This window comes from Gadus macrocephalus, chromosome 18 (assembly GCF_031168955.1).
Source record: "Gadus macrocephalus chromosome 18, ASM3116895v1".
NCBI classification, from domain to species: Eukaryota; Metazoa; Chordata; class Actinopteri; order Gadiformes; family Gadidae; genus Gadus; species Gadus macrocephalus.
The window spans coordinates 234,400-259,914 of record NC_082399.1 but is presented as its reverse complement, the minus strand read 5'-3'; the positions used below and the strand labels follow the sequence as shown (position 1 = coordinate 259,914).

General features: G+C 54.5%; 3 protein-coding genes across 7 annotated transcripts; 1 reads left to right on the top strand and 2 right to left on the bottom strand.

Annotated features, from left to right (window-relative positions):
* Nucleotides 1–2,504: 2,504 nt before the first annotated feature.
* On the bottom strand, nt 2,505–10,883 carry znf646 (zinc finger protein 646). Of its 3 annotated transcripts, XM_060036021.1 has the most exons (5): nt 10,743–10,859; nt 10,323–10,391; nt 6,999–9,685; nt 5,810–6,895; nt 2,505–5,587 (listed from the first exon to the last, which is right to left on the bottom strand). In XM_060036021.1, the coding sequence occupies exons 3-5, from the start codon at nt 9,551–9,553 to the stop codon at nt 4,732–4,734; spliced, it is 4,497 nt and encodes a 1,498-aa protein (XP_059892004.1). In that variant the 5' UTR covers nt 9,554–9,685; nt 10,323–10,391; nt 10,743–10,859; the 3' UTR covers nt 2,505–4,731. The 3 variants fall into 3 exon arrangements, with proteins under 3 accessions (XP_059892004.1, XP_059892005.1, XP_059892007.1); XM_060036022.1 differs by lacking the exon at nt 10,323–10,391 and having other exon boundaries at nt 10,743–10,883; XM_060036024.1 differs by lacking the exons at nt 10,323–10,391; nt 10,743–10,859 and adding an exon at nt 9,800–9,934.
* Nucleotides 10,063–14,141, top strand: znf668 (zinc finger protein 668). 2 transcript variants are annotated; one of them, XM_060036026.1, is made up of 2 exons: nt 10,063–10,198; nt 11,577–14,141. In XM_060036026.1, the coding sequence occupies exon 2, from the start codon at nt 11,611–11,613 to the stop codon at nt 13,570–13,572; it is 1,962 nt and encodes a 653-aa protein (XP_059892009.1). In that variant the 5' UTR covers nt 10,063–10,198; nt 11,577–11,610; the 3' UTR covers nt 13,573–14,141. The 2 variants fall into 2 exon arrangements, with proteins under 2 accessions (XP_059892009.1, XP_059892008.1); XM_060036025.1 differs by lacking the exon at nt 10,063–10,198 and adding an exon at nt 10,873–11,013.
* Nucleotides 14,142–15,349: 1,208 nt separating this feature from the next.
* si:dkey-9k7.3 (circularly permutated Ras protein 1) lies at nt 15,350–25,490 on the bottom strand. 2 transcript variants are annotated; one of them, XM_060036398.1, is made up of 20 exons: nt 25,343–25,490; nt 24,861–24,967; nt 24,240–24,650; nt 22,296–22,412; nt 22,067–22,147; nt 21,779–21,852; nt 21,043–21,234; nt 20,612–20,653; nt 20,422–20,511; nt 20,191–20,342; nt 18,940–19,021; nt 18,568–18,698; nt 17,334–17,418; nt 17,128–17,234; nt 16,922–17,034; nt 16,693–16,816; nt 16,131–16,271; nt 15,694–15,787; nt 15,588–15,614; nt 15,350–15,471 (listed from the first exon to the last, which is right to left on the bottom strand). In XM_060036398.1, exons 2-20 carry the CDS (start codon nt 24,949–24,951, stop codon nt 15,379–15,381), a joined length of 2,247 nt encoding a protein of 748 aa, XP_059892381.1. In that variant the 5' UTR covers nt 24,952–24,967; nt 25,343–25,490; the 3' UTR covers nt 15,350–15,378. The 2 variants fall into 2 exon arrangements, 1 of the variants encoding a protein (XP_059892381.1); XR_009522799.1 differs by lacking the exons at nt 15,350–15,471; nt 15,588–15,614; nt 15,694–15,787 and having other exon boundaries at nt 16,142–16,271; nt 16,638–16,816.
* Between the last annotated feature and the right edge of the window lie 25 nt (nt 25,491–25,515).

Here is a 25,515-nt window from a genome sequence, read left to right as displayed (position 1 = left end):
ACAACAGTGTTACCCCTTATGTTTTTATTCATGACGACCAATAAAAAACCACAGTGTTACCCCTTGTGTTTTTTTTCATGACGACCAATAAAAAACAACAGTGTTACCCCTTATGTTTTTTTTCATGACGACCAATAAAAAACAAGTGTTCCCCCTTATTTTTTTATTCATGACGACCAATAAAAAAACGACAGTTTTACCCCTTTTGTTTTTTTTCATGACGACCAAAGAAAAACGACACTGTTACCCCTTATGTTTTTTTTCATGACCAATAAAAAGCGACAGTGTTACCCCTTACATTTTATTTGACATAGGCAACAGTGTTACCCCTTATGTTTTTTTTCATGATGACCAATAAAAATAACAGTGTTACCCCTTATGTTTTTTTCTTGACGACCAATAAAAAAACAACAGTGTTACCCCTCATGTTTCATTTGATAAAAACGACAATGTTACCCCCTATGTTTTAATGGATAAATATCGACAGTATCACCCCTTATGTTTTTTTCATGACGACCGATAAAAAAAAGGACAGTGTTATCCCCTATGTTTTATTTGATAAATATCGACAGTGTTACCCCTCATGTTTCATTTAATATAAACGACAGTGTTACCCCTTTTGTTTTTCTTCATGACGACCAAAGAAAAACAACAGTGTTACCCCCAATGTTTTATTTGATAAATATCTACAGTGTCACCCCTTATGTTCATTTCATGACGGCCGATAAAAAAACGACAGAGTTACCCCTCATGTTTTTTCCATGCTGACAAATATAAAACCACAGTCTTACCCCTGTCGACGTTATTGCGGGGATCCGAACCTGGGCCCCGTTTCCCGATATCGATGGATCTTCGCTCGTAAGATGGTGCGAAAGGTGGACCTTTCGAACGTAGGATTGTACCTGTCCACTGACATGGTGCTGAAACGGGCTATGACGCAGGGGGAGACGCAGGAATGTCGGAGGAAAATGGGGTTAAAAAGGGTTAAAATATCTCTGCATCAAGGCCAACCGCAGAGTAGCCTACGAAAAGCAACCGAAGACGCTGGGGTTGACAAGTTACCGGACTACTACCCATGCAAGTGAACGGAGCGTTCACTTGCACCCTAACCCTAACCAACTTACTTGCTCCTTTTAATGTTATACTTAAAAGGAGCAAGTAAGTTACATATTAATTTAGTCTTTCGGCCTGTAGCATATAAACAAAATGAAGCAACTGTCCCATATTTCTAACTGCATTTGAAGTAGACATTGAGACTCACAAAAAATGGACGCTATCGGACAGTGATCATGATTTGTCTCAATATCAGATTAACAACAATGGGTCAAATAGCAATGGCTGATGGAATGGCCATGAAGTAGGTCTGTATATGCAGTGCAAGCTTGTCCAGGCCCTGCAAGTCAGGATAGGCTATGAATCTGAATGAAAAGCAGGTAAATAGGTAGTGGCCATCCCCAAAATGTAGCAGAATACAGGAAATCAAATCTATTAAATTCCTAGAAAATGATGGGGGGGGGGGGGGAGGGGGGGGGGAGAACTTCAGACCCCCTGTCTACTGTGCCCCACCAACATGTTGGATCGCCAGCCGCCACTGAGAATGACCAATGGCAATAATTCTCTGCACAATTTGAATTGTGTTTAAATATGCTACAGTGGTCATTTGTTTAGCCAATTCATGGTAAACAATGAGGGTTTTGATTGTCGGGTCGGGCCTTTGATCGAGCGTTTGTGTTTTTTTTTATCATTGCTTTATTGGCCTAATTTGAGGAGAAATCTATGCCATAAACAGACATTTTATAGGCCTTTATTACACGGGTCTTCTCAATGCCGTGGAACGCTCCGTTCACTTGCATGGGTAGTAGTCCGGTAACTTGTCAACCCCAGCGTCTTCGGTTGCTAAACGACGTCAACGTCTTTAGCGCACTATTTCACTGCTGATCAACACTACGAATGCTGGTAATAAATTGTAAAAAGACACACCATGTGAAGTTATTTTCCAAATAAGATTTGAAAAGCTTTGGAAGTTCAACACTATTTACATGGTTTCGGAGTAGTACACTATGACATTTTAATACAGTTCAGCGAGAAAGGCGACGAAGAATAAGAAGGAGGCGTTCCAGTCTGCGTAAACGGGAACCCCCACCACACGAGAACGCCCATTTGCGTCTGCAGTGGGATGATATTGGAACCTACGGGCTTCAGTGGGGGTTTCATTCCATCTGTGCACGGCACCTTCTCAACGAGCAGGTATGCGCCTGCAGCCAGAGGGGGCGCCAAAATACCTATTCCCAACACAATGTTATGTAGTACTTCATTGATAACCAGTACGCAGCGCGATTTCTTTTTTACTGCTCGTGGCGCCCCCCACAAATATGCCGCCCCGGGCGGCTGCCTGGTTCGCCCGTACCTAAAACCGTCACTGATGATGCCGACGGATCATTGAAGCAGAGGAGGTTAGAGGTTAGGGGTTGATGATGCCGACGGATCAGACACAGAACCAAGCATGTTGTTTGGATTGTTTATTTTCAATTAAATTTTTACAGCTATTGTTCCATAACCTGTTTATATTCTAAACTAAGTTCATAATCCTACTAAAGAAGTAAAAATCTACGCTTCAAAGTGACAAAATAGTTATATAAATATGAATTAAATATTGAGCAGACTCGGTTTCTGAACACTGAAAATTGGACAAATCAGAATGTGTGGTATATGCTTTTTCTTTTAATTACACCATATCTAAACTAGTTTCCCTGTGCAAAGGAAACTCTTCGTGGGTAAGATGAACGGCCCACCCCTTCCCTCCATATTTACACCCACATACAGCATCCAATGGACCCTGAACACGACACCGTGATGCTAAACTACTGGGGCGCCGTGGTGGTCTGACAACATGCGTTTTAAACGAGCTCCACAGCGCGTTGCTACAGCTGGAGCTAGTGTCCGAGGGCCTTCCCCGGGCGGACCCCCTCTGAGTGGGCGCAGGGCCCTGCAGGGGTCTCACCATGCATGAGGAACATCAGCTAGCAGACCAGTCGTCTTTATCAAGTGTACACGGGGGTTTGGTCATTGTACTCAATACAGTGGAAAGACATTCAACATATGTGCTTATGTACTGAATAGAGCCGTCATAGTATTGCTTTAATAGGACCGGTGGGCAGCCCGCTCACGCCTTCCTCAGGGGAAATGCATTGGCACCTTATTCATCACACACCCTGACGCAGTCCTCTACAGGCTACAGATCACTTCCTGTGCAAATTTGAAACTTTGAAGAACCCAAAAATCTCAGAGCAAAAAATGTAATCCAATAAATGGCAGCAGGCGCCCAGATGGGAGCATGATGGGGGATCTACGAGGCGGACTCTGAAGACGATCTGGGGTCGTGATTACAGTGGATATTCTAGCAGGAGGGTCCATGATAAGTTACTAGGTAGGCAGGGTTTCAATGAGGTATCTTTATACATCTGAGCAGTGACCAACATATGTAAATATTCATAATAAACGGAAAGAGTAAGGCATAAAGTAAAGCAAATGGTTTTGGTCTCCATTTGAAAGTAAAGTGTGATCTGCCTTTTCATTCACAAGACAAAACGTGTCAAAGAAACACTGGATGGAACAGGCACTCGGTTCATTTGGCGTTTTCAAACCAAACTCCACAATAACGCGCCCTTGTCAGGCGAGGAGTGAAACCAAGCAGGAGAACACTGGCTCTTCCTCTTCAAAATAATTCCCAAGCATAATAGGAAATGCATCAACCAGCAGAACTAAAGGGTACAAAACATTTTGAGTGACGGAAGAAAGCCTGTGAGGCCAAGCGTTTGCATCCGAGAGGATGACAACTGGCGAGGAGTACAATAGAGGAATTCAACAAAACCAAAAGCCTCAGAGATCATTTGACACTTGAACCCGATGGTGATTTGCTACAACTGCCCGACATCGGAGGCACTGGAACGTCTGATAAAACGATCATCAACTCAAAACCATTTGGCGAGGGCGAAGTGAAGAGCATGCAACCAAGGAGGGAGACAGACGGACAGACGAGACGGAGCCCAGGGAAAGGGTTCCCATCCCATTCCTCTAATGTCATTATCTACATGTTCCCATCAGGCGCGTCCCTTCAGAAGGCTTCCTGAGTGTTGCTCATGGGGGTCTGCCTTCAGTCTTAACAGGACTGAGTCCACCTCCTGACGGACGGCAGCTCAAAGGCTACGGAGTCTCACCTAGAAAAGACTGCTTCTGTTCTCTTAAAACATTCATAAAAAGGTTCTTTCGAACAAACATACAATGAAAGAAATTAAATCAGTAGAACAGGAATAAATTATTAAATACATCCATTTTGTATATGATGTCACTGAGAGGAGCCGGGAAGCTAAGAGGAGACCTCAGACCCCTGGAGCAGGAATATACATGATAGAGCTATCTGATCTATGTCCTCTAGATCTAGAGGAACGACTCCCAAAGAGGCACTGGGAGGAGGTTCTGATCAGGAGGTCAGAGGTACCGTGTTAATGAAGAGTGTCAGGTAGTCCACCGAACGCCACCCTCTGGGGGGCTGGGGGGAGGGGCCCTCTGTGTGGACCAATCAGGGAGAGGTAAGACTTGATTGTTTCTATAGAATCAAGAAGAGTCTTAAAAATGGAATTTTTGCTGGGCCCCAAGGCGCACCCCTGAAGAACGGGTTCAGTCTTTACAATTGTCGATAGGAAGATGAACATCAGCCTTCAGCGTGGCGGCTCAGAGGAAGGAGGCCATGTCCAGGTCCATGAAGCTGTTGGCGTCCATGCTGAAGGCCTCGTAGGCCTGGGCGTTCTGGTGCATCTTCTGGTGGTGCCGCAGGTTGGACTTGCTGGAGAAGCTCTTGTCGCAGAGCAGGCAGGCGAAGGGCTTCTCTTTGGTGTGGATGCGGCGGTGGCAGATGAGCTGGGTGGACACGCGGAACGCCTTGCCGCACTCCAGGCACTGGTAGCGCTTGGGCTCCGTGTGGATGCGGCGGTGGTTCTTCAGCGCCATCAGGTTGGTGAACTCCTTCTGGCACACGGCGCAGAAGAAGGCGCCCGTCTTGTGGCTGTTCTTGTGGTTGAGCAGGGAGCCCGCGTGGCGGTATGTGCGGCCGCAGTGGTCGCACACGTGGCTCTTCTCCCCGCTGCCCTCCTCCGGCTCCGCCCCCTCGGGCTCCAGGTGGGCCAGCGGCGGGATGAGCTTGGGGAGCCCGTCCAGGCTCTCGTCCATGCCCGGGTTCCAGTAGCGGCCGGCGTTGGGGGCGCCCTGGAGCCCCTGCTGGAGGTAGGGGCCCTGGGGCGGGGGGCCGCCGTAGCCCCCCGGGCTGGAGAAGCTCTGCTGGGCCGGGCTGCAGACGGGGGTGCGGTCCTTGGCGTGGACGTCCATGTGGCTCTGGAGGTGCGAGATGAGGCAGAAGGTCTTGCCGCACTCGGGGCAGCAGTGGCGCTTCATCTGGGAGTGGATCTGGAGGGTGAGGGGGTCAGGGAAGGTCTGCAGACACATGGTGCAGTGGTGCAGCGCCTCCGAGTGGCTCTTCTTGTGGTTCAGGAGGGAGCCCGCGTGGCGGTAGGAGCGGCCGCACAGGTCACACCTGGGGACGACAGGCATCAATCAACCAGGGCGACAGGCCGTCAATCAACCAGGACCACAGGCCGTCAATCAACCAGGACACCTCCACTCACTCACTCCACGCAACACATTCTTCAAAGTACTCAATTAAATCACCATTCGGTAGAACACCCCCCCCCCCCCCCCCGGGAGCACCGCTCCACGCCCCCCCCCCCCCCCCCCCCCCCAGAGACCAGAGACTCACATGAAGCACTTGTCGGCGGCGGTGGCGGCGGCGTCCTGGCCGCTGGCGCGCGGCGTGCTCTCCTGGGAGCGCTGGCAGCGGTGGCGCTTGAGGCCCGAGCGGCCCTGGAAGCCCTTGCCGCACTGGGGGCAGCTGAAGACGGCGGCCGCGCGGCTGTGGGTCTTGTGGTGGTTGTGCAGGATGCTGGCCAGGCGGAAGGCCTTGCCGCAGGTCAGGCAGGCGTACTTCTTGGTCTGCGTGTGGATGCGCGTGTGGTTGCGCAGCGCCATGGGGTTGGTGAAGGGCTTGGAGCACACGCTGCAGCTGAAGTGCCCCGTCTTGTGCGTGTTCTTGTGGTTCAGCAGGCTGCCAGCGTGCCTGTAGCTGCGGTTGCAGACGCTGCAGGTGAACGGCCGCTCCTGCTTGAGGGGGGAGGCGCCGCCGGGCCCCTCCCCGTCGTCGTCGGGCCGGGCGCAGGCGTGCGCGGCCAGCTGCTGGGCGGAGGGGAAGCTCTGCTTGCAGTCCTTGCACTTGGAGGTCGGGGTTTTGAGCGGCCTGCGGCCTTTGAGCCCTTCCTTCCTGCGGCGGCCGCACACGTGGCTCAGCAGCATCTTCCTCCCCCTGAAGCCCCTCCCACAGCTGGGACACGAGTGCTTCTTGTAGGCGAAGTGTGTGCGCAGGTGGTTCCTCATGGCCAGCTGGTTGGGGTAGGTGTTGCTGCAGACCGAGCAGCAGTACTCGCCCGTCTTGTGGGAGTTCTTGTGGTTGACCAGGCTGCCGGCGTGGCGGTACGTCCGGCCGCACTGGTCGCAGGAGAACGGCCGCAGGTCGCCCGCGCCCTCCGACGCGGCGGCCCCGGCCGCGCCCTCGGCCTTGACGCCGCCGCCCGGCCCGCGGGCCGCCGGGCGGCGGCGGCGTGCGGCGTTGGGCCCCCGCTGGGCGAGGCGGCGCTGCGGCCCGGCCTCCTGCGGCCCGTTGCGCTGCATGAGGGCCTGGATCTGGGTGTTGAGCTCCTGGATCTTGGCCTGGTTCTCCTTGTGTCTCCTCAGGTGGTTCAGCAGCTGCTTCTGGATCTTGAACGCCTTTCCGCACTCATGACAGGCGTGCCTGAGGAGACATGAGGACACGTTAGAGGGGCCGGCCCACAGATAAAGACCCCCAGGGGCCCTAACCCTAACCCACACACGACGGTTAGCAGAGCGATGCTCACCTTTTAACGTCGAAGTGGGAGCGCTGGTGGTTCTTGAGCGCCAGCAGGTTGTAGAAGCGCTTCTGGCAGACCAGGCAGCGGAACACGCCCGTCTTGTGGGACTTCTTGTGGTTGAGCAGGGACCCGGCGTGGCGGTACGAGCGCCCGCACTGCTCACACTTGTACTGACGGGCCCCCCCGTCCGCCGGCCCCTGGCCCGGGCGGGGGGGGGGCTGCTCACCGCCGGGCGCGGGGGGGCGGCCCCCCGGGGCCCCGTCCTCCCCGTCGGAGGGCTCCTCCTTCCCCCCCGCCCCACATCCGTGGTTCTTCAGGTGCTGGTAGCTGGAGCAGAACAGGCCGCAGCAGCCGCAGATGGAGCTCTGGGGCTCCGCCGCGGGGTCCGCCCCGTCGGCGTAGAGTGGGTGCGGGGGCCCGACCTCCGCCTGGGGGGGGTTGTGTGAGAGCTGGTGGGCCAGCAGGTCCTGCCTCTTGGCGAAGCTCTCTCCGCACGTGCTGCAGATCATCATCATCATCATGTCGCCCTCGTCCTTCAGCTCCTCGTGGGAGGACATGGAGGAGGGCCCCGAGCTGCCGGGGGTGGCGTGGGCCTGCGTGTGGCCCCGGAGGTGGCTCCGCAGGGCCCTCATGCTGGTGTAGCGGTTGCCACAGACCGAGCACTGGTACAGGTCCCCGTCCTCCTCGTCCTCTTCGTCGGCGTCTTCGTCTGCGTCCTCTCCGCCGGCGTGTTGGTGGAAGGCCTCCTCGCTGAAGTAGCTCTGGTCCCGGTGGTTCCCGTTCACCCCCGGGAAGTCCACCGGGTCCTCCGGGTGTCCGGCGGCGCGCTCGCCGTTCCTCGCCCCGAAGCCCCCGCTGTAGCCGGCCTCGTGGCCCTGGTGCAGGGGGCAGGCGTGGGACTTGATCCCTGCGATGTCTGCGAAGGTCTCTCCGCAGTCGGCGCACTGGTGCCTCTGCATCAGGTGCTGGTCCTGAGGCAGATGCACCGTCCGGCCCAGGGGGAAGCCCTGGCTGAACGCCTCCTGGTACGAGGGGCCGTGGTCTCCGGCGGCCTCCTGCTCAGGAGCCAGGACGCCGTCCGAGTCGCTGCCCTCCCCTTCCTGCGGGGGGAAGCCGGCGTGGGCCTCCAGGGTCAGGGGCTCCGAGGACAGCCAGTCGCCCTCGCTGCTGAGGCTGAAGGAGGACGGCTGGGCCTTGTGGAGCCGCAGGTGGCTCTTGAGGGCTGCCAGGTGGGGGTAGCTCTTCCTGCAGATGGAGCACTGGTAGATGCCCACCTGGTGGGACCTCCTGTGGTTGATCAGACTCCCCGAGTGGCGGTAGCGCTTGCCGCAGACCTCGCACTTGAAGCGGCGCTCGCCGGAGTCGGGGCCCTCGTCCGCCTCCTCGTTGTCCTCCGGGAGCGGCGCGCCCTGGGGGCCCTGGGGGCCCATGGGGGCGGGCGTCGGGCCGCCGGAGCAGTCCGAGAACATTTGGCCGTTGCTTAAGATCTGCTCGGAGTGGTCGTAATCTCCGTGGTGCTCGGCGGAGGACGACACTGACGGGATGTTGTTGACGGGCGACGCGTAGAAGTTGGAGTCGGGCGAGTGGACGCTGTTCTCGTAGGAGACGGTGTGGGGGTCGTGCGGGTCGCCGTGGGCGCCGTACGAGCCCGACGAGGAGTTGTGCATCTGGAGGTGTTCCTGAAACTCCTCGTCGGTGGAGAACAACACCTGACATAAGTGGCAGAAGTTGAGCGAGGAGTCCTGGGTGTGAGGGGAGAAGTGGCTGGGCGGCGGGCTGGCGTACGGCCCGTCGCTGGCGTACGGCCCGTCGCTGGCGTACGGCCCGTCGCTGGCGGGCGGCTCGTCCCCGCCGCGGCCCCGGTGGGTCCTCTGGTGGCCGTAGAGGGCCGCCATGTTGTTGAACAGCTTGAAGCAGACGGGGCACTCGAACATGCCCGTCTGGTGGGTCCTCTTGTGGTTGGTGAGGCTTCTGTAGTGGATGTAAGACTTGTCACAGAGGTCGCACCTGAAGGGGCGGTCTCCCGGGTCGTCGGAGGCGTGGTCCGGGGGGCCGTTCTCGTCCTCCTCCGGGCTGTTCTCCACCGACGGCCCACCGCCGGCGCCCGACTGCTCAAACAGCTCCTCCTCCTCGCGGGGGTCCGACTCCTCGCAGTCGTCCTCCACCGTCCGGAAGGCCTGTTCCTTCACGTGCTTGGAGAGGTGCACCCTCTCATGGGTGGCCAGCTGGCTCGCTAGGCGGAACGCCTTGCCACAGTCCATGCAGGCGTACTTCTTCTGGGACGTGTGACTTCGGAGATGGCTCTTCAGAGCCAACGTGTTAGAGTTCTCCTTGCCACATATCTGACATTGAAAAGAGCCTGTCTCGTGCGTCTTCTTGTGGTTGGCCAGGCTACCGGCGTGGCGATAACCCCGCCCACACTCGTCACACTTGTACTTGCGGTCCTCGTCGTCCTGCAGATGGGTCTCCATGTGCTCCAGGAGACTGGGCATGTTAGGACATACTAGGCTGCACTGTTTGCAAGGGAATCCTTTTGTCCTGCCCGGCTCTTGCACAGCCATCGCAGGATATCGTTAGAGGAAGGCAAATCGCATGCAGATTGGGAAATAAGTTGTCTAACTGATCATCCGGATAAGAGGCAGGCAACGTCCATGAGGAGAGCTGTTGAATATGAACCAAGCACGCCCTTAAAGCTGTGGAGAGAGGGGGGAGACGAAAAGACAATCTTAATTAGACGGTCGTGAACGAGTCCGGATGAGACGTAAACTTGCTAAATCATAATAGTTGCAGAACATTTTAAATTCCACCACATTATAGGAGACATTGCAGAACGAGTCTCGGTGTGAAGTCGGCCATCATAACTTGTCCATTTAGCCTTTCCTTATTTAACAACTGAGAAAAACACACCGCAGATAACTATGGTTATAATCAATATGGCCTCCAACATTTATCTATATAATGAACACGATTCGTTAATAAAGTAGTGGCAATAAGGGATAACACATCGATCTAATGCTGCTGTGTTCCATAGCTGTGGAGCTAACTCTGCTAACTGTTAGCAGTGTCAACAGAGCGCCGCCCCGCGCGGCCCGCTGAGGACGGGTCCCCTTCTCTTTCTACCGCCTTGGATCGCATCCCGACCCCCCGCCGCCCGGTGCGGGTACCGGGGGTCGGGGGTCCGCGTCGCAGTCTGTATCTATGTTTGGGTGAGTTACCAAACACCGAGCAGGCGAGCGTTAGCTTCTATCCACTAGCCTCTTCATGCTTAGCTAAACAAACATTGCACCAAAAGGTTTTCCACAAAGCGGCGGAGCCTCGGCGGCCGGTTACCGGAGACTTGACCGCACCCCGCCGCCCGACACGGTCCTCAGCGCCCCGGACACTTATTTACTGCTACTTCTGGATGGAGGGAATGGAAAATCCCTTTCAATTGTCTTTTTTCCTTTCCATCCCCATTTCCACATCGGTCTTGTTGCTAGGGAACAGGAAATGTGCAGCACTGAAATCCTTCCCCGGCGTAGCGCTCATCAAATAGACCCGAGGAACACAATCAAATATATAAACATTAATTTAAAAAAAACTCACAGGCACCAGCTACTGACCCCGGCCACTGACACAGACCATCTTCCGTCCATTTACCAGAGTAAAAAGCGCGTCAGCAGCTCGTTAAATAACTTAAATAGTAGTTTACCGGCGTTTACATGTCATTTAAATTGCTTGAAATGTGGGTCCAAGGAGAAAGCCACATACCTTCTTCTGAGGAATCCACTTCGATGTTATTGCTTTTCTTTAATCCGTTGGGACTGCTTACTTGAGTGAAGCCCACTTCTCTGGTCCCCAGTGCCTCAGCCTGCCGCGGTGCCATCAGAGGCTGCGAGTTGAACGCCCGGCAGGCGGCGTCCCCATGGTCCTAACGCCGGCGCTCTCTTTCCAAGCGACACCTAACGCAGTATAGTAACATTCTCATTCACTGGGATTTTAGAGCATCAAGGATTTATCGGCAACCAATTTAAAAACACGGGTAAGATCTGTCTTTAATGTGGATAGGATTTAGTGTGTTAAACATGCGCCATGTCTAACCCTGGTCGCGATGAGCAGGACGGGCAGAGCGCTCCGGTCCTAGAGCCGGCCATTTTGAGGGCTACAAAACAACAGCGGAGCACTCAGCAAGTCTGTCCGCTCGTCTACAACATCACCGTGCTCCGATCGGACGCTCAGGGGTGTTATGTGATTATAATGCAGGATCGGCATTGACTTACATGCGTTGTTTATTAACAATTTGCCATTTAGTCACCACGTCGTTGCATTGTCAACTTCACTAGCTCATTGTCCCTGAGGTCCTAATGCCAGCCATTTTGTGACAGTAGCGCACATATTTTGTGTATTACAGTAGGTATGTAGTGAACATGGGGATGACCGTATCTGCTCTCCCTGCTTGGGAAAAGATCTGAAACTATGTCCTTAAGGATGAAGAGGGGAGTGTGAACAAGTGAAAATCCATTCACACCTACAGTATGTCCAATGTTATGATTTTACTTTACATGATTTGATCACTTATTGAATTGTTTGCTGACTTCCCAACAGCGACAGAGTTCCAAAACATCTACAATAAACGACCATGGCATCTCCACAGCCTGGAAGCCAACCAGTTCCAGAGCAATACACCCCTCCTTCCACAGAGAGTGAGGAGGGTCACCATAGTAACGAGCCGCTCAGCAAGGAGCCGCTCACTAAGAAGCGGGGAAGGGGCCGTCCCCCGAAGCCCAAACCCTCGTTCAAATGCACGGTGTGCCAGGAGGCGCTGAGGAGTCCCTCCGCCTTGCGCAGCCACAAACTCTCCGCCCACGGCAAGGCGCCGCCGCCGCCCCCCGGGCACGCCTGCGCCCAGTGCGCTAAGACGTTCCCCAGCAAGGCCCAGCTCGCCAAGCACCAGCGCTCGCACGCAGCGCAGCGGCCCTTCCAGTGCCCCGACTGCCACAAGGCCTACAAGACGCCCACGGAGCTGAGGAACCACTCCCGCTCCCACAGCGGGGAGAAGCCCTTCATCTGCACCGAGTGCGGCAAGGCCTTCATGCAGGCCATCTGCCTGAGGATCCACATGACGCAACACAGCGGCGAGAGGCCCTTCCCCTGCCCGCAGTGCTCCAAGAGCTACCCCATGCTGTCCAAGCTCAAGGTCCACATGCGCTCCCACACCGGCGAGAAGCCGTATTTCTGCGCCGAATGCGGCAAGAGCTTCGCCGACCCCTCCGTGTTCAGGAAGCACCGGCGCAACCACCAAGGCCATCGGCCGTACGTGTGCGAGGAGTGCGGCAAGTCGTACACGGAGCTGAAGGACCTGAAGAACCACGAGCGCTCGCACACCGGGGAGAAGCCCTACCTGTGCTCGGACTGCGGGAAGGCCTTCTCCCGCTCGTCCTCGCTGGCCTGCCACCAGCGCATCCACTCCCAGAGCAAGCCCTACCAGTGCGAGCAGTGTGGGAAGGGCTTCACCCAGCTGTCTTCCTACCAGTCCCACCTGCGCACTCATTCGGGGGAGAAGCCCTTCCTCTGCCCGCAGTGCGGCAAGATGTTCTCCGACCCGTCCAGCTTCCGCCGCCACCAGAGGGCCCACCTGGGCTTCAAGCCCTACCCGTGTGACAAGTGCTCCAAGCGGTTCCGCCAGCCGGCCGACCTGGCCGTGCACGAGCGTGTGCACTCTGGCGAGCGGCCCTACAAGTGCCAGAGCTGCGACAAGGCCTTCGTGGCGTCCTGGGACCTGCGGCGCCACCTACTGGTGCACACGGGGCTGCGGCCCTTCTCCTGCACCGAGTGCGACAAGTCGTTCGCCGAGCGCTCCAGCCTCAACAAGCACCGGCGCGTGCACTCGGGCGAGCGCCCCTTTAAGTGCGGCAAATGTTTCAAGTCGTTCGTCGTGTCGTCCAGCCTGCGTAAGCACGAGAGGACTCACCTCGCCGAGCGACCGCCGCCAGAGACGGGGGCCCGCTCCCCCCCGCCCCCCGGCCCCCCCACCGCCCCGCCCCGGTTCACCTGTGCCCGCTGCGACGCCGCCTTCGGCAGCTGGGAGGAGGCGCAGGCCCACGAGGGCTCCCACACCCCCCCCTCCGCCAAGACGGGGGGCTCGCACGCCTGTGAGACCTGCCAGGCGGAGTTTACCCAGCTGGCCGACCTGCAGGAGCACGAGAAGCAGCACCTCAAGGCCAGGGCCCACGTCTGCAGCAGCTGTGGGAAGGGCTTCCTCAACAAGGCCGGGCTGCGCAAACACCAGAAGATCCACTCCAACAGCAGGCCGCACAGCTGCCACCAATGTGGCAAAACCTTCTTGTTTGCCGCCTACCTTCGCAAGCACTTGAAAACACACCCCGATCCCAACATGGCAACCCAATCCAGGGAGAACCATCCCATTCAGCACACAGACCCCCTCCCCCCGCCACCCCCCCCCATGGAGGGCCCGCCAAGCCCCAACACAGGGGAACCCAGTGCTGGGACCAGTGCCGTGACCAGTGGCCTATCGTTAGCGGTGCCGGGGGCCGCGTTCCAGGCCCTGCCAGAGTGCCTGATAAAGGAGGAGGATCACTAAACATATTTTGTTACTATTCCGCTTTACATTCTTTAGATATTAAACCAGCACTATGAAACTTTTGGCATGGAGCTTATTAATGCATTTAAAAAATATCTGAACTTCAATGTTTCTCAAGAATTGAACAGGCCAATCCACCATCCACCATTCTCTGTTCATGGTTCACTGGTCACCGTTGGTCCCCTCGCCATACCTCTGGCTCCAGATCCAGCCACTGATGGAAAGAGCATTCATAGTGCAGGTTTAAGGTCATGCATGACCCAAAAAGATGCTTTTTAAATCAAAAGCTATGGACTATTTATCTAAGTCGTCACACTCTGTTAATCGCAACATTGTTCGGTTTTTTATAACGTGTATTGTCATGTGATTTGAAAGATGTAATTCATGACTTGTCTTCATGCTTTTTAATGCAAGACAAGAGCTTTGTAACTTGGTATTGTTATACAGTCTTACGTCCTAATCATGCTATACTACTGTAATAATACATGTTCCAGCGCAAGATCAAATGGGTGTTTCATTCCTCTGTACTTGTCCATTTCAAAGTAAAGACACTTTTACTATTTCTTTAACTTTTATTGAGGTAATGTTTGCCAGGATTGGGATCAGAATACTAAAAGTACATTAGGAGGGGGCTCCATTTGGGATTAATTATATAATGGTGATTATGGGGACAATAGTTATCCAACTAGTTTGTGTTAATTGGCACATGGTTTGGGTGTGTAATTGCAAACTTGAACAGATTACTAAACACTCATTCAAACATAAGCACATTCCTGTTTAATTCAACCGGCAGTTTGGCAGTAAACGTCACAGTTGGAATATTTATGATACATTTGTCACAAGATTAATTTATAAAATAGACTGTTGTTTACAAACTGAAATTAGGAGAAAGGGTTGAAGTAATCCAAATAAGTAAAGATGAGGAATTCGATATGCAGTTATCCAAATAAGGAATAAAGAAGGTATCTTGCTATAAAATATATTTTTAGGACCTCTACACGAACCGAAGCCCGCCACGGCTGGACCGTGTGCTCAGCGTCCCAGCTCTGAATGAATGTATACAGGAAGTTAGTGTTTACGCATGGCCAATGTAAACACGGTCCTCCTGATAAATAAGCCACACTTACTTGTCAAGAATTTGCTTTATATGTTTTGTTAACTTCCTCTCGGAAAGATTTACAACATATCCCTGCCAGGACAATGGTCACCAAGGCAACGCGTCCCCATCCCATCCTGTAAACACACGCCCCCCCCCCCCCCCCCCACCCCGACCCCGCAGCATCCTGTCCGCCCAGGGCCGCGTCCCCCGACCGCACGAGGTCATCGGAACGCAGCTTCCACTCCGACCAGGAGCGCTGCCTTGATCGCGAGCCTCGGGAGAGAAGACACTTCCGGAAGCCTGAGACAGTTGGCCTTGGACGACCGTTAGACCCACCCACCTCGAGTGTCCGATAACTGAACTCCTTATCAATAAGAGTCCGATAACTGAACTCCATATCAATAAGAGTCCGATAACTGAACTCCATACATCCACTCCAAATAAACTCCAGGGAGTTATCAATAAGTTTTAATCGAATCAACCATACATTAGTGTTAGAGTAAGTTGTTAACAGTCACAAGCAATAATACCTTTAAAATATACATATATATATATATATATATATATATATACATATATATGTATATGTATATATGTATATATATGTATATATGTATATATATATATATATATATATATATACACATATATATATATATATATATATATATATATATAGTCCGCTAACGACATTGGAACGGGCCACTTTACTGAGGTCTCTGTTTATCCCGAAGGGAAATAGAGTTTGTATTGCTGTGCTTCATTCCATACAGCAGGGCGGCGCCCTTGTCTGTGAGGGGCTGAGAGAGAGACAGAGAGAGAAAGACACACTGAATATCTTTATATATATATTCAGTGTATAGATATACATATATAGTAAACATAGTTATAAGAGCAAATTATAAAATACTCTTACCTGTGAGTCGGAAACCACAGATTTCCTCTGTAAAAAAAGAGGATGTAATATTATTAATTGCGGATGCCCAGTGGTTAGGGTCAGGGGGAGAGCCCTTATTACCCACCCTAGTGTAGTCGTGTATGCTGCCGTGAATGGGCTCCATGGCCTTCTTCCACTGGTCGTAGATTTGTTCCTCCTCTGCACTGCAGCTATGCTGCCTGCAGCCAGAGACACATTTATAATGCATGATGCCACCCGGCTAGAAACACACAAACCCACTCCCAGGCACTTACTCTACACACACACACGCAGGCATTCACACACACACACACACACACACACACACACACACACACACACACACACACACACACACACACACACACACACACACACACACACACACACACACACACACACACACACACACACTAACATACCAACTATGAACTACAATTAGGAAAGTTAAAAACAAATAGTTGACTGCATCCTGAACTTGATGCTCATTAGCCAGCTGCTGCCGGCCTGCTCCCTTCTTGCTTCACGGTGTTCCCCACTCACAGCGCTCTGTCCATCAGCAGCCTCTGGGCGTCGCCCTCCGCCCGGGCGTCCTGGAACCGGCCCCTGACCGCCAGAGCAGCGCCAGCCTGGGACGAGTTGAGCTGGATGATGGCCAGAGACAGCGAGGAGAGGACGCTGGAGCTGAAAGGGAGACATGGAGGAGGGTACTTATGTGATGCTAGGCTGGCTCCTTTCCTCGTCTTGTCATCAGTACGAACGAATGAACATGGCGGGTCTTTGTGGTTATTGTAGCTGTTTATTACAGAAAGTAATCACCAAGGGTTGGACATGTCTTGCTCAACAGCACATCAGCTATCGGGCATCACACATGTCTCTGGTACGATGAAAGTGGCAGTTAGTTAATCATTTATTTTTTTAACTGGACTATGCTATGTCTCCAATAAAAAGTGAATGGCGAGTTGGGCAGATGTCATTAAGTGTACTGAAAGTGATTTAGGAGGAAACAAAGAGTTAGCTGACAGGATATGGGAGTCGGGACTCATTTACCTTCCTCTGTAGAATCACGAAAACAAACAAAAAGCAAACATCGACGCTCTGTCACCTGTCGTGGGTCACATCCCGCTGAGCGGTTAACACGCGGAGCATCTCCCGTCCATCCCTCAGTCTGTATCTCAGCTGCAGCTGGACGGACACGCGCTCTCCAGCGGCAAGGAGCGGTACTGCACCTAAAGCACGACCACAGAGGAGAACGGGGCAGGGCATTTAGGCAGAGTGGCCGACTGCCTATTGTATGAATGACAGATTATATTACCTACCAGACATTTACGTACTTTCTGGATCCTGTTCCTTTGCACCAAACTGAAGGGTTATCTCCATGTGTGGGCTCACGTTTCCTACTTCTCTCGTCCCCTTGTGTTCCGCCTCTCTCTCCCCTCTCAGACACCTGGGGAGAGCAGACACACTCACACACTACTCAGACCACCTCCATTCACTCAGATAGTAAACCTATTCATGTCGAGAGGCCCTTTTGTCTTACAGAGATTGAGGAAACAGCAGAGTGACAGTGCAGTGAGTCGCTATCGCCTGGTCCTCAAGGATCTTCTCAAACTCCCAGTGCAGGTTCTGGGGGCTGGCTATCAGCACCTGAGGGTGAGGTTCACGGCCGCGTCAGGAGAGGGTCCAAACATTCAGGCTGTAGGGTGCAGAAGCTTCCTGTTCTAGAGCCGCTCGGCGCGGTCTGACCTTCCCCCCGGTGCGGTCCGCCAGCCGGCCCAGCTCGTCCAGACGGCAGTCGGTCCCCTCGATGGATAGCACCGACACCGTCACGCTGGAAGAAGGTCCAGATCATCAGATACCTCGAGGAACAACCCCAGGGTGGGGTCATGAACCATGTGAGGCTGCTGGGATCAATGGTCCCTTTGGAAGACATCAGCTAACCAAGGGGTTAGCTGATGATCAACCTTACACCTCCAAATAATCTGTATTGGAACTGATGTGTTTAGGGATGAAGGATGCTATGGGTTAGCTAACCCTAACCCATGCAGAGTAGTGATGAAGGATGCTAAGGGTTAGCTAACCCTAACCAGGAGCAGAGTAGTGATGAAGGATGCTAAGGGTTAGCTAACCCTAACCAGGAGCAGTGTAGTGATGAAGGATGCTAAGGGTTAGCTAACCCTAACCCATGCAGAGTAGTGATGAAGGATGCTATGGGTTAGCTAACCCTAACCCATGCAGAGTAGTGATGAAGGATGCTAAGGGTTAGCTAACCCTAACCAGGAGCAGAGTAGTGATGAAGGATGCTAAGGGTTAGCTAACCCTAACCAGGAGCAGTGTAGTGATGAAGGATGCTAAGGGTTAGCTAACCCTAACCCAGAGCAGTGTAGTGATGAAGGATGCTAAGGGTTAGCTAACCCTAACCCAGAGCAGTGTAGTGATGAAGGATGCTAAGGGTTAGCTAACCCTAACCAGGAGCAGAGTAGTGATGAAGGATGCTAAGGGTTAGCTAACCCTAACCAGGAGCAGTGTAGTGATGAAGGATGCCAAGGGTTAGCTAACCCTAACCAGGAGCAGTGTAGTGATGAAGGATGCTAAGGGTTAGCTAACCCTAACCAGGAGCAGAGTAGTGATGAAGGATGCTAAGGGTTAGCTAACCCTAACCCAGAGCAGTGTAGTGATGAAGGATGCTAAGGGTTAGCTAACCCTAACCAGGAGCAGAGTAGTGATGAAGGATGCTAAGGATTAGCTAACCCTAACCCATGCAGAGTAGGATGAAGGATGCTAAGGGTTAGCTAACCCTAACCCATGCAGAGTAGTGATGAAGGATGCTAAGGGTTAGCTAACCCTAACCCATGCAGAGTAGGATGAAGGATGCTAAGGGTTAGCTAACCCTAACCCATGCAGAGTAGTGATGAAGGATGCTAAGGGTTAGCTAACCCTAACCCATGCAGAGTAGGATGAAGGATGTGTCTCCACCCACCCCTTGCTGGCCGCCCACTCCCCCAGGTCCTGGTAGAAGATGGTGGAGGACAGCAGGGTGTGAGCGTCGTGGTCTTCCACCTCCAGGTTCCCCAGGTCCGTGTTGGCCTTCCCGTCCGTACAGACGATCACCTTTTGGAGGACAGCGGCAGCACAGGGCTTCAGCAGGGTCAGGGTCAGGGTTAGGGTCAGGGTTAGGGTCAGGGTTAGGGTCAGGGTCAGGGTCAGGGTTAGGGTCAGGGTCAGGGTTACGGTCAGGGTCAGGGTCAGGGTCAGGGTTAGGGTTAGGGGGGTTAGGAGCTTCAGCAGGGGCCCTGACTGGTCAGGCTGGGTTAGGGTATCTAAACAAAGAATAACAAACCAAAACTCTGACCTTTGACCCTGCTTGTCTGGAAGCCATGGCGATGGCCAGGAGGGCGGCCGGTCCCAGAGCTGTGGACCCACCCTCTGACAACCTTCAGACACAAGAACGAGCACATGGGAGGGTCCCTTCAGTCAGGTGGACTGGCTGGTGGGCGGGGCTTCTGACCCTGGTTCTGTCCCTTCAGTCGGGTGGACTGGCTGGTGGGCGGGGCTTCTGACCCTGGTTCTGTCCCTTCAGTCGGGTGGACTGGCTGGTGGGCGGGGCTTCTGACCCTGGTTCTGTCCCTTCAGTCGGGTGGACTGGCTGGTGGGCGGGGCTTCTGACCCTGGTTCTGTCCCTTCAGTCGGGTGGACTGGCTGGTGGGCGGGGCTTCTGACCCTGGTTCTGTCCCTTCAGTCGGGTGGACTGGCTGGTGGGCGGGGCTTCTGACCCTGGTTCTGTCCCTTCAGTCAGGTGGACTGGCTGGTGGGCGGGGCTTCTGACCCTGGTTCTGTCCCTTCAGTCGGGTGGACTGGCTGGTGGGCGGGGCTTCTGACCCTGGTTCTGTCCCTTCAGTCGGGTGGACTGGCTGGTGGGCGGGGCTTCTGACCCTGGTTCTGTCCCTTCAGTCGGGTGGACTGGCTGGTGGGCGGGGCTTCTGACCCTGGTTCTGTCCCTTCAGTCAGGTGGACTGGCTGGTGGGCGGGGCTTCTGACCCTGGTTCTGTCCCTTCAGTCGGGTGGACTGGCTGGTGGGCGGGGCTTCTGACCCTGGTTCTGTCCCTTCAGTCAGGTGGACTGGCTGGTGGGCGGGGCTTCTGACCCTGGTTCTGTCCCTTCAGTCGGGTGGACTGGCTGGTGGGCGGGGCTTCTGACCCTGGTTCTGTCCCTTCAGTCGGGTGGACTGGCTGGTGGGCGGGGCTTCTGACCCTGGTTCTGTCCCTTCAGTCGGGTGGACTGGCTGGTGGGCGGGGCTTCTGACCCTGGTTCTGTCCCTTCAGTCGGGTGGACTGGCTGGTGGGCGGGGCTTCTGACCCTGGTTCTGTCCCTTCAGTCGGGTGGACTGGCCTATCCATTTCATCCAATCACCTCCATTACTTACTGGCTGATCATCACTTCCTATTGGATAACCATTCAACTTATGATTTAGTGATACACTTTTTTACAATATAATTATAATGGTCTTTCCCCTTATAGTGTGGAGCTGTCAGAAGGCCGAGCAGGGCTGAGCGCTGCTCGGGGGTCAACAGTAGGGCGGCAGGAGCGGCAGGAGGAGGCCTACCCCAGCAGCGCCCTCTGCAGGCGGTCCCTGGTCTGGCAGAGCGGAGGCGGGCTCAGGAAGGCCGAGGCGGCCCCCTTCAGGTACTCAGAGTCGATGAGCTCGGCGTCACCCAGGAGACGGGACCCGCCCCCCTCGTAGCCATGGAGGGTCACCTGTGGGACAGCCAACCAGAGCGTCACTCTCTGGTCCAGGGTGGGCTCATGAGGCTCGAGGGCTTCCTTGGGGACCCACCTGGTTGTTGAAGGTGATCAGACCGACACGCAGCTCTGGTTGTTGGTAGCAGAGCCTCTGGACACACTGCAGCACCGCGTCCTTGACAAACTGTGGTTCAAGCAACGCAGTGTCATTAACAGCGAGGTCTCCTGCTCTACTCATCCAGAAGGAGAAGAAACGGTATTCTATCGGAAGGAGGAACCCCCACCTGCAGTCGTGTTCTGTAGATGGTCTTGTCATCCGATGAGACCTGAAACACAGAGGGAAGACCCCATAGAGTGGGGGATCATATCAAGTCATTGAGACAATACGTAGAGCAAGTTAAACCTTCACAATGTATGTTTTTCCATTAGCAGCCTCTAGGTGTCCGGTTAAGGTTAGGTGGTGTCAGGGTAAGGGGGTCAGGTTAAGGTAAGGGGGTCAGGTTAAGGTAAGGGGGTCAGGTTAAGGTTAGGTGGTGTCAGGGTAAGGTAAGGGGGTCAGGTTAAGGTAAGGGGGTCAGGTTAAGGTTAGGTGGTGTCAGGGTAAGGTAAGGGGGTCAGGGTAAGGTAAGGGGGTCAGGTTGAGGTAAGGGGGTCAGGTTAAGGTAAGGGGGTCAGGTTAAGGTAAGGGGGTCAGGTTAAGGTAAGGGGTCCTCACAGGGGAGGTGATGCCCATGGAGCCGGAGATGTCGATGCAGAAGATGAGCAGGGCGTCGGAGGGGTCCAGGGGCGGGCCCTCCGGGTTCAGCAGGAAGAGGCTGTCCGGGACGCCGGCCGGTCCCGGGGCGGCGGGGGCGGCGGGGGTGGGGGCGCTGGGGCCCGCCGGCCGGCAGAAGAAGCAGCTGTTCACCTGGGGTCCAGAGCCACAAAGCATCACAACATGGAGTCCTTAGAGACCTTAAAGGGGACTTATTATACCACCAGGTGTGAGTGTGATTAGCCTTACAAGCCGTTTCGAAAATCGGCCTAATATGACATCACTAGTGGGCGTGTCCACCTAGATCTGTGCTGGATAGATGAGCAATGTTTACTTCAGTCCACTGGGTAGGCTGGTAGATAGATCTATCCAGCTCAGATCTAGGTGGACACACCCACTAGTGATGTCATATTAGGCAGATTTTCGAAACGGCTTGTAAGGCTAATCACACTCACACCTGGTGGTATAATAAGTCCCCTTTAAATTCCAACCCTATCAAATCTACAAACTCAGAGACGACGCAGAAATCATGAGCCTCTCTGCCTCACCTCCAAGGACGTGCCTCACCTCGCTGATATTAAACACCGACTCAAGACAAAACACCAACCCTCCATCCATAGTATCGTCAAGTAGCTAATGCTTGAGTCCACTTCTCATTCTCTCTCACAGGACGAGAGGTGAAGGAGGAACTTCTCACCATGTTGTCATAGCAGGAGAGGAGCCCAGCACCACATTGGGAGCAAAGCAGGGGTTCACCTTCTGTGGGGTGCACTGTAACACACACACACACACACACACACACACACACACACACACACACACACACACACACACACACACACACACACACACACACACACACACACACACACATTCAAACACACACACATACACAGATAGGTGATGAGATCAGATGAGGGTCAGGGTTAGGGTCAGTGTTAGGGTCAGGGTTAGGGGTCAGGGTGTAGATGGGGTGATGACCAACCTCTGTCCTCTGAAAGAAGCTTTCCCAAACTGACAAGAATCACATTTGGGTTTCCTGGCAGAGAATCCGGATCCAATATTCCTGCAATCAGTGTGATTATATTCAATATAAATTAGTTGTATATATTGAGGATAAATAATAAAGTAAAACAGCCCCCCCATATTCATCTGAACTCTACACTGGTTGTTGCTGCGGCTGTTTGAGATCCATGGTGAAGGGGGAGCGTTACCGTCCGGGGCAGGGGGGCGGGAGGGGCTGGGGGCCCTCAGTGGGGTCGGCTGGGGCAGCAGCACCAGGTACTCTGGGGCGCCCCGCATCCACGGGGACCTCGGAGGGAGGGGTGGAGCTAAGGCAGGAGGGAAAACCAACCAATCAAAAACAACAAACATGATCTGCAGGGTAGGGTTTGGGTTGGGCTCCAGCAGCCCTGACCCTGACCCTGGCAGTAGGGCACCAGCAGCCCTGACCCTGGCAGTAGGGCTCCAGCAGCTCTGACCCTGACCCTGGCAGTAGGGCTCCAGCAGCTCTGACCCTGACCCTGGCAGTAGGGCTCCAGCAGCTCTGACCCTGACCCTGGCAGTAGGGCTCCAGCAGCTCTGACCCTGACCCTGGCAGTAGGGCTCCAGCAGCTCTGACCCTGGCAGTAGGGCACCAGCAGCTCTGACCCTGGCAGTAGGGCACCAGCAGCCCTGACCCTGACCCTGGCAGTAGGGCTCCAGCAGCTCTGACCCTGACCCTGGCAGTAGGGCTCCAGCAGCTCTGACCCTGACCCTGGCAGTAGGGCTCCAGCAGCTCTGACCCTGGCAGTAGGGCACCAGCAGCTCTGACCCTGACCCTGGCAGTAGGGCTCCAGCAGCCCTGACCCTGACCCTGGCAGTAGGGCTCCAGCAGCTCTGACCCTGACCCTGGCAGTAGGGCACCAGCAGCTCTGACCCTGGCAGTAGGGCACCAGCAGCTCTGACCCTGGCAGTAGGGCACCAGCAGCTCTGACCCTGACCCTGGCAGTAGGGCTCCAGCAGCTCTGACCCTGGCAGTAGGGCACCAGCAGCTCTGACCCTGACCCTGGCAGTAGGGCTCCAGTAGCTCTGACCCTGGCAGTAGGGCACCAGCAGCTCTGACCCTGGCAGTAGGGCACCAGCAGCTCTGACCCTGGCAGTAGGGCACCAGCAGCTCTGACCCTGACCCTGGCAGTAGGGCACCAGCAGCTCTGACCCTGGCAGTAGGGCTCCAGCAGCTCTGACCCTGGCAGTAGGGCTCCAGCAGCTCTGACCCTGGCAGTAGGGCTCCAGCAGCTCTGACCCTGACCCTGGCAGTAGGGCTCCAGCAGCTCTGACCCTGGCAGTAGGGCTCCAGCAGCCCTGACCCTGACCCTGACAGTAGGGCTCCAGCAGCTCTGACCCTGGCAGTAGGGCTCCAGCAGCTCTGACCCTGGCAGTAGGGCTCCAGCAGCTCTGACCCTGGCAGTAGGGCTCCAGCAGCTCTGACCCTGACCCTGGCAGTAGGGCTCCAGCAGCTCTGACCCTGGCAGTAGGGCTCCAGCAGCTCTGACCCTGACCCTGGCAGTAGGGCTCCAGCAGCTCTGACCCTGGCAGTAGGGCTCCAGCAGCTCTGACCCTGACCCTGGCAGTAGGGCTCCAGCAGCTCTGACCCTGACCCTGGCAGTAGGGCTCCAGCAGCTCTGACCCTGACCCTGACAGTAGGGCTCCAGCAGCTCTGACCCTGGCAGTAGGGCTCCAGCAGCTCTGACCCTGACCCTGACAGTAGGGCTCCAGCAGCTCTGACCCTGACCCTGGCAGTAGGGCTCCAGCAGCTCTGACCCTGGCAGTAGGGCTCCAGCAGCCCTGACCCTGACCCTGGCAGTAGGGCTCCAGCAGCTCTGACCCTGACCCTGTGAAGTGCTGCTCCACCACCGACCCTTAATGGATCCTAAAGACTGGGGACCTGGAGGTATCTTTGCATCATGAGCCGTACATCACAACACAAGAGAACCAAGCGAACCAGACAGGCTGACACACACAGACACACGCACGGCAGCGCACAGACGCACACAGACACACACAGACACACACACGGCAGCGCACAGACAGACACAGACGCACACAGACACACACAGACACACACACGGCAGCGCACAGACAGACACAGACGCACACAGACACACAGGGCAGCGCACCTTGCTTTGTGCCTGGGACGGGGGTCTTCAGGGCGGCCCGGGGCCTAGGGGAGAGAGCGGGGGCCGAAGGCGGCCCCCCACCCCCCAGGGCCTCACTGCTCCCCTCGCTGCTCCTCTCCTCCGTCCTCCTCTCCTCCGTCCTCCTCTCCTCCTTGCTCCACTCCACCGTGCTCCTCCTCACGACGGAGAGGATCACTGCGGCGCTCCTCTCCTCTGTGCTCCTCTCATGCTGCTCTCTGAACCTCCGAGGAGAAGGCACAGGGCTGCCCTGCTCTGTGGCGCTCCGAGGAGCAGGACGAGGTGGAGGAGGAGGTGGAGGAGCAGAAGGGGTTAGAGGACGAGGTGGAGGAGGTGGAGGTGGAGGAGGAGGAGGGAAGCTGGGTCTGGTTTTTCTGATCGGAGGCAGGAGGGCTGAAAACAGAAACTTGGTGTCACCACGGTTGCTAGTCAGCGGGTTGTTGTCAGACTGTGACAGTTGCTAAGCAGCGGGTCGTTGACAGACTGTGACAGTCGGCTCTAGAAGTCTGACCAACTGTTCCATCAGACGGGGACTCGTAGAAGCAGAGCTACTGAGTTACTCTCATTCTAAAAGTTACATTCAGGAATGAGAGGAAAGCACACCTGAATGTTTGACCCCGATAGGACTGGACCTTTGAACATCCTTCGGATTGCTTGGTGCTGGAACATAAACAAACCTACAGGCAAATTCCATTGGTTGATGGGGATGTCTGTAAAATAATAACAATGAACCAAAACACATGAACGATTTAGTAACACGTTCTCCCCCTCTTTAAACTATCTGAAGCCAACCAAGAAACATGCTATTGTGTACATTGAAGTTAAATATATTTAATGAAGCATTATCGTTTAAGTCATACATCAATTGTGAATGGTACAAAGAACACACAAGTAAAGTGATACAAGTCCACCCTAACCCTTCAACTGAAACCCTACAAAAAGTACATTATTACATTAGTACATTATTATAACATTACAACAACTATGAGCATTGGGGCAATCATTTACTGAAACCAATTGTGTCAAACAAACTAAGAAGCCCTTAACATTATCGTTGACGATACAAAAGGTGAGACGGTACTTACACATGAAGCGCTGGACGGAGGAGGCACTCCCAGGTGGTGGGAGGGATCCCATCACATTCCCCAGCAGGTCAGACCGCTTCTCTTATGACTCAACCCTCAGAGCTCTGCTCAATCATTTACAGCCACTGCTCACCGCTAGCGGAACAGTTCCACAGTCACAGTAAAGGGGGGGA

Excerpts from the sequence above, each read along its gene's own strand:
- znf646 (XM_060036022.1), bottom strand. The coding sequence starts at position 9,553 with ATGGCTGTGCAAGAGCCGGGCAGGACAAAAGGATTCCCTTGCAAACAG. Across the intron at positions 6,896-6,998 it reads TCCCACTTCGACGTTAAAAG|GCACGCCTGTCATGAGTGCG; the intron begins GTGAGCATCGCT and ends ATGTCTCCTCAG. Across the intron at positions 5,588-5,809 it reads GCCGCCGACAAGTGCTTCAT|GTGTGACCTGTGCGGCCGCT; the intron begins GTGAGTCTCTGG and ends TGTCGTCCCCAG.
- znf668 (XM_060036026.1), top strand. The coding sequence starts at position 11,611 with ATGGCATCTCCACAGCCTGGAAGCCAACCAGTTCCAGAGCAATACACC.
- si:dkey-9k7.3 (XM_060036398.1), bottom strand. The coding sequence starts at position 24,951 with ATGGAATTTGCCTGTAGGTTTGTTTATGTTCCAGCACCAAGCAATCCG. Across the intron at positions 24,651-24,860 it reads TATCGGGGTCAAACATTCAG|CCCTCCTGCCTCCGATCAGA; the intron begins GTGTGCTTTCCT and ends TTCTGTTTTCAG. Across the intron at positions 16,817-16,921 it reads AAAGGAACAGGATCCAGAAA|GTGCAGTACCGCTCCTTGCC; the intron begins GTACGTAAATGT and ends GTCGTGCTTTAG.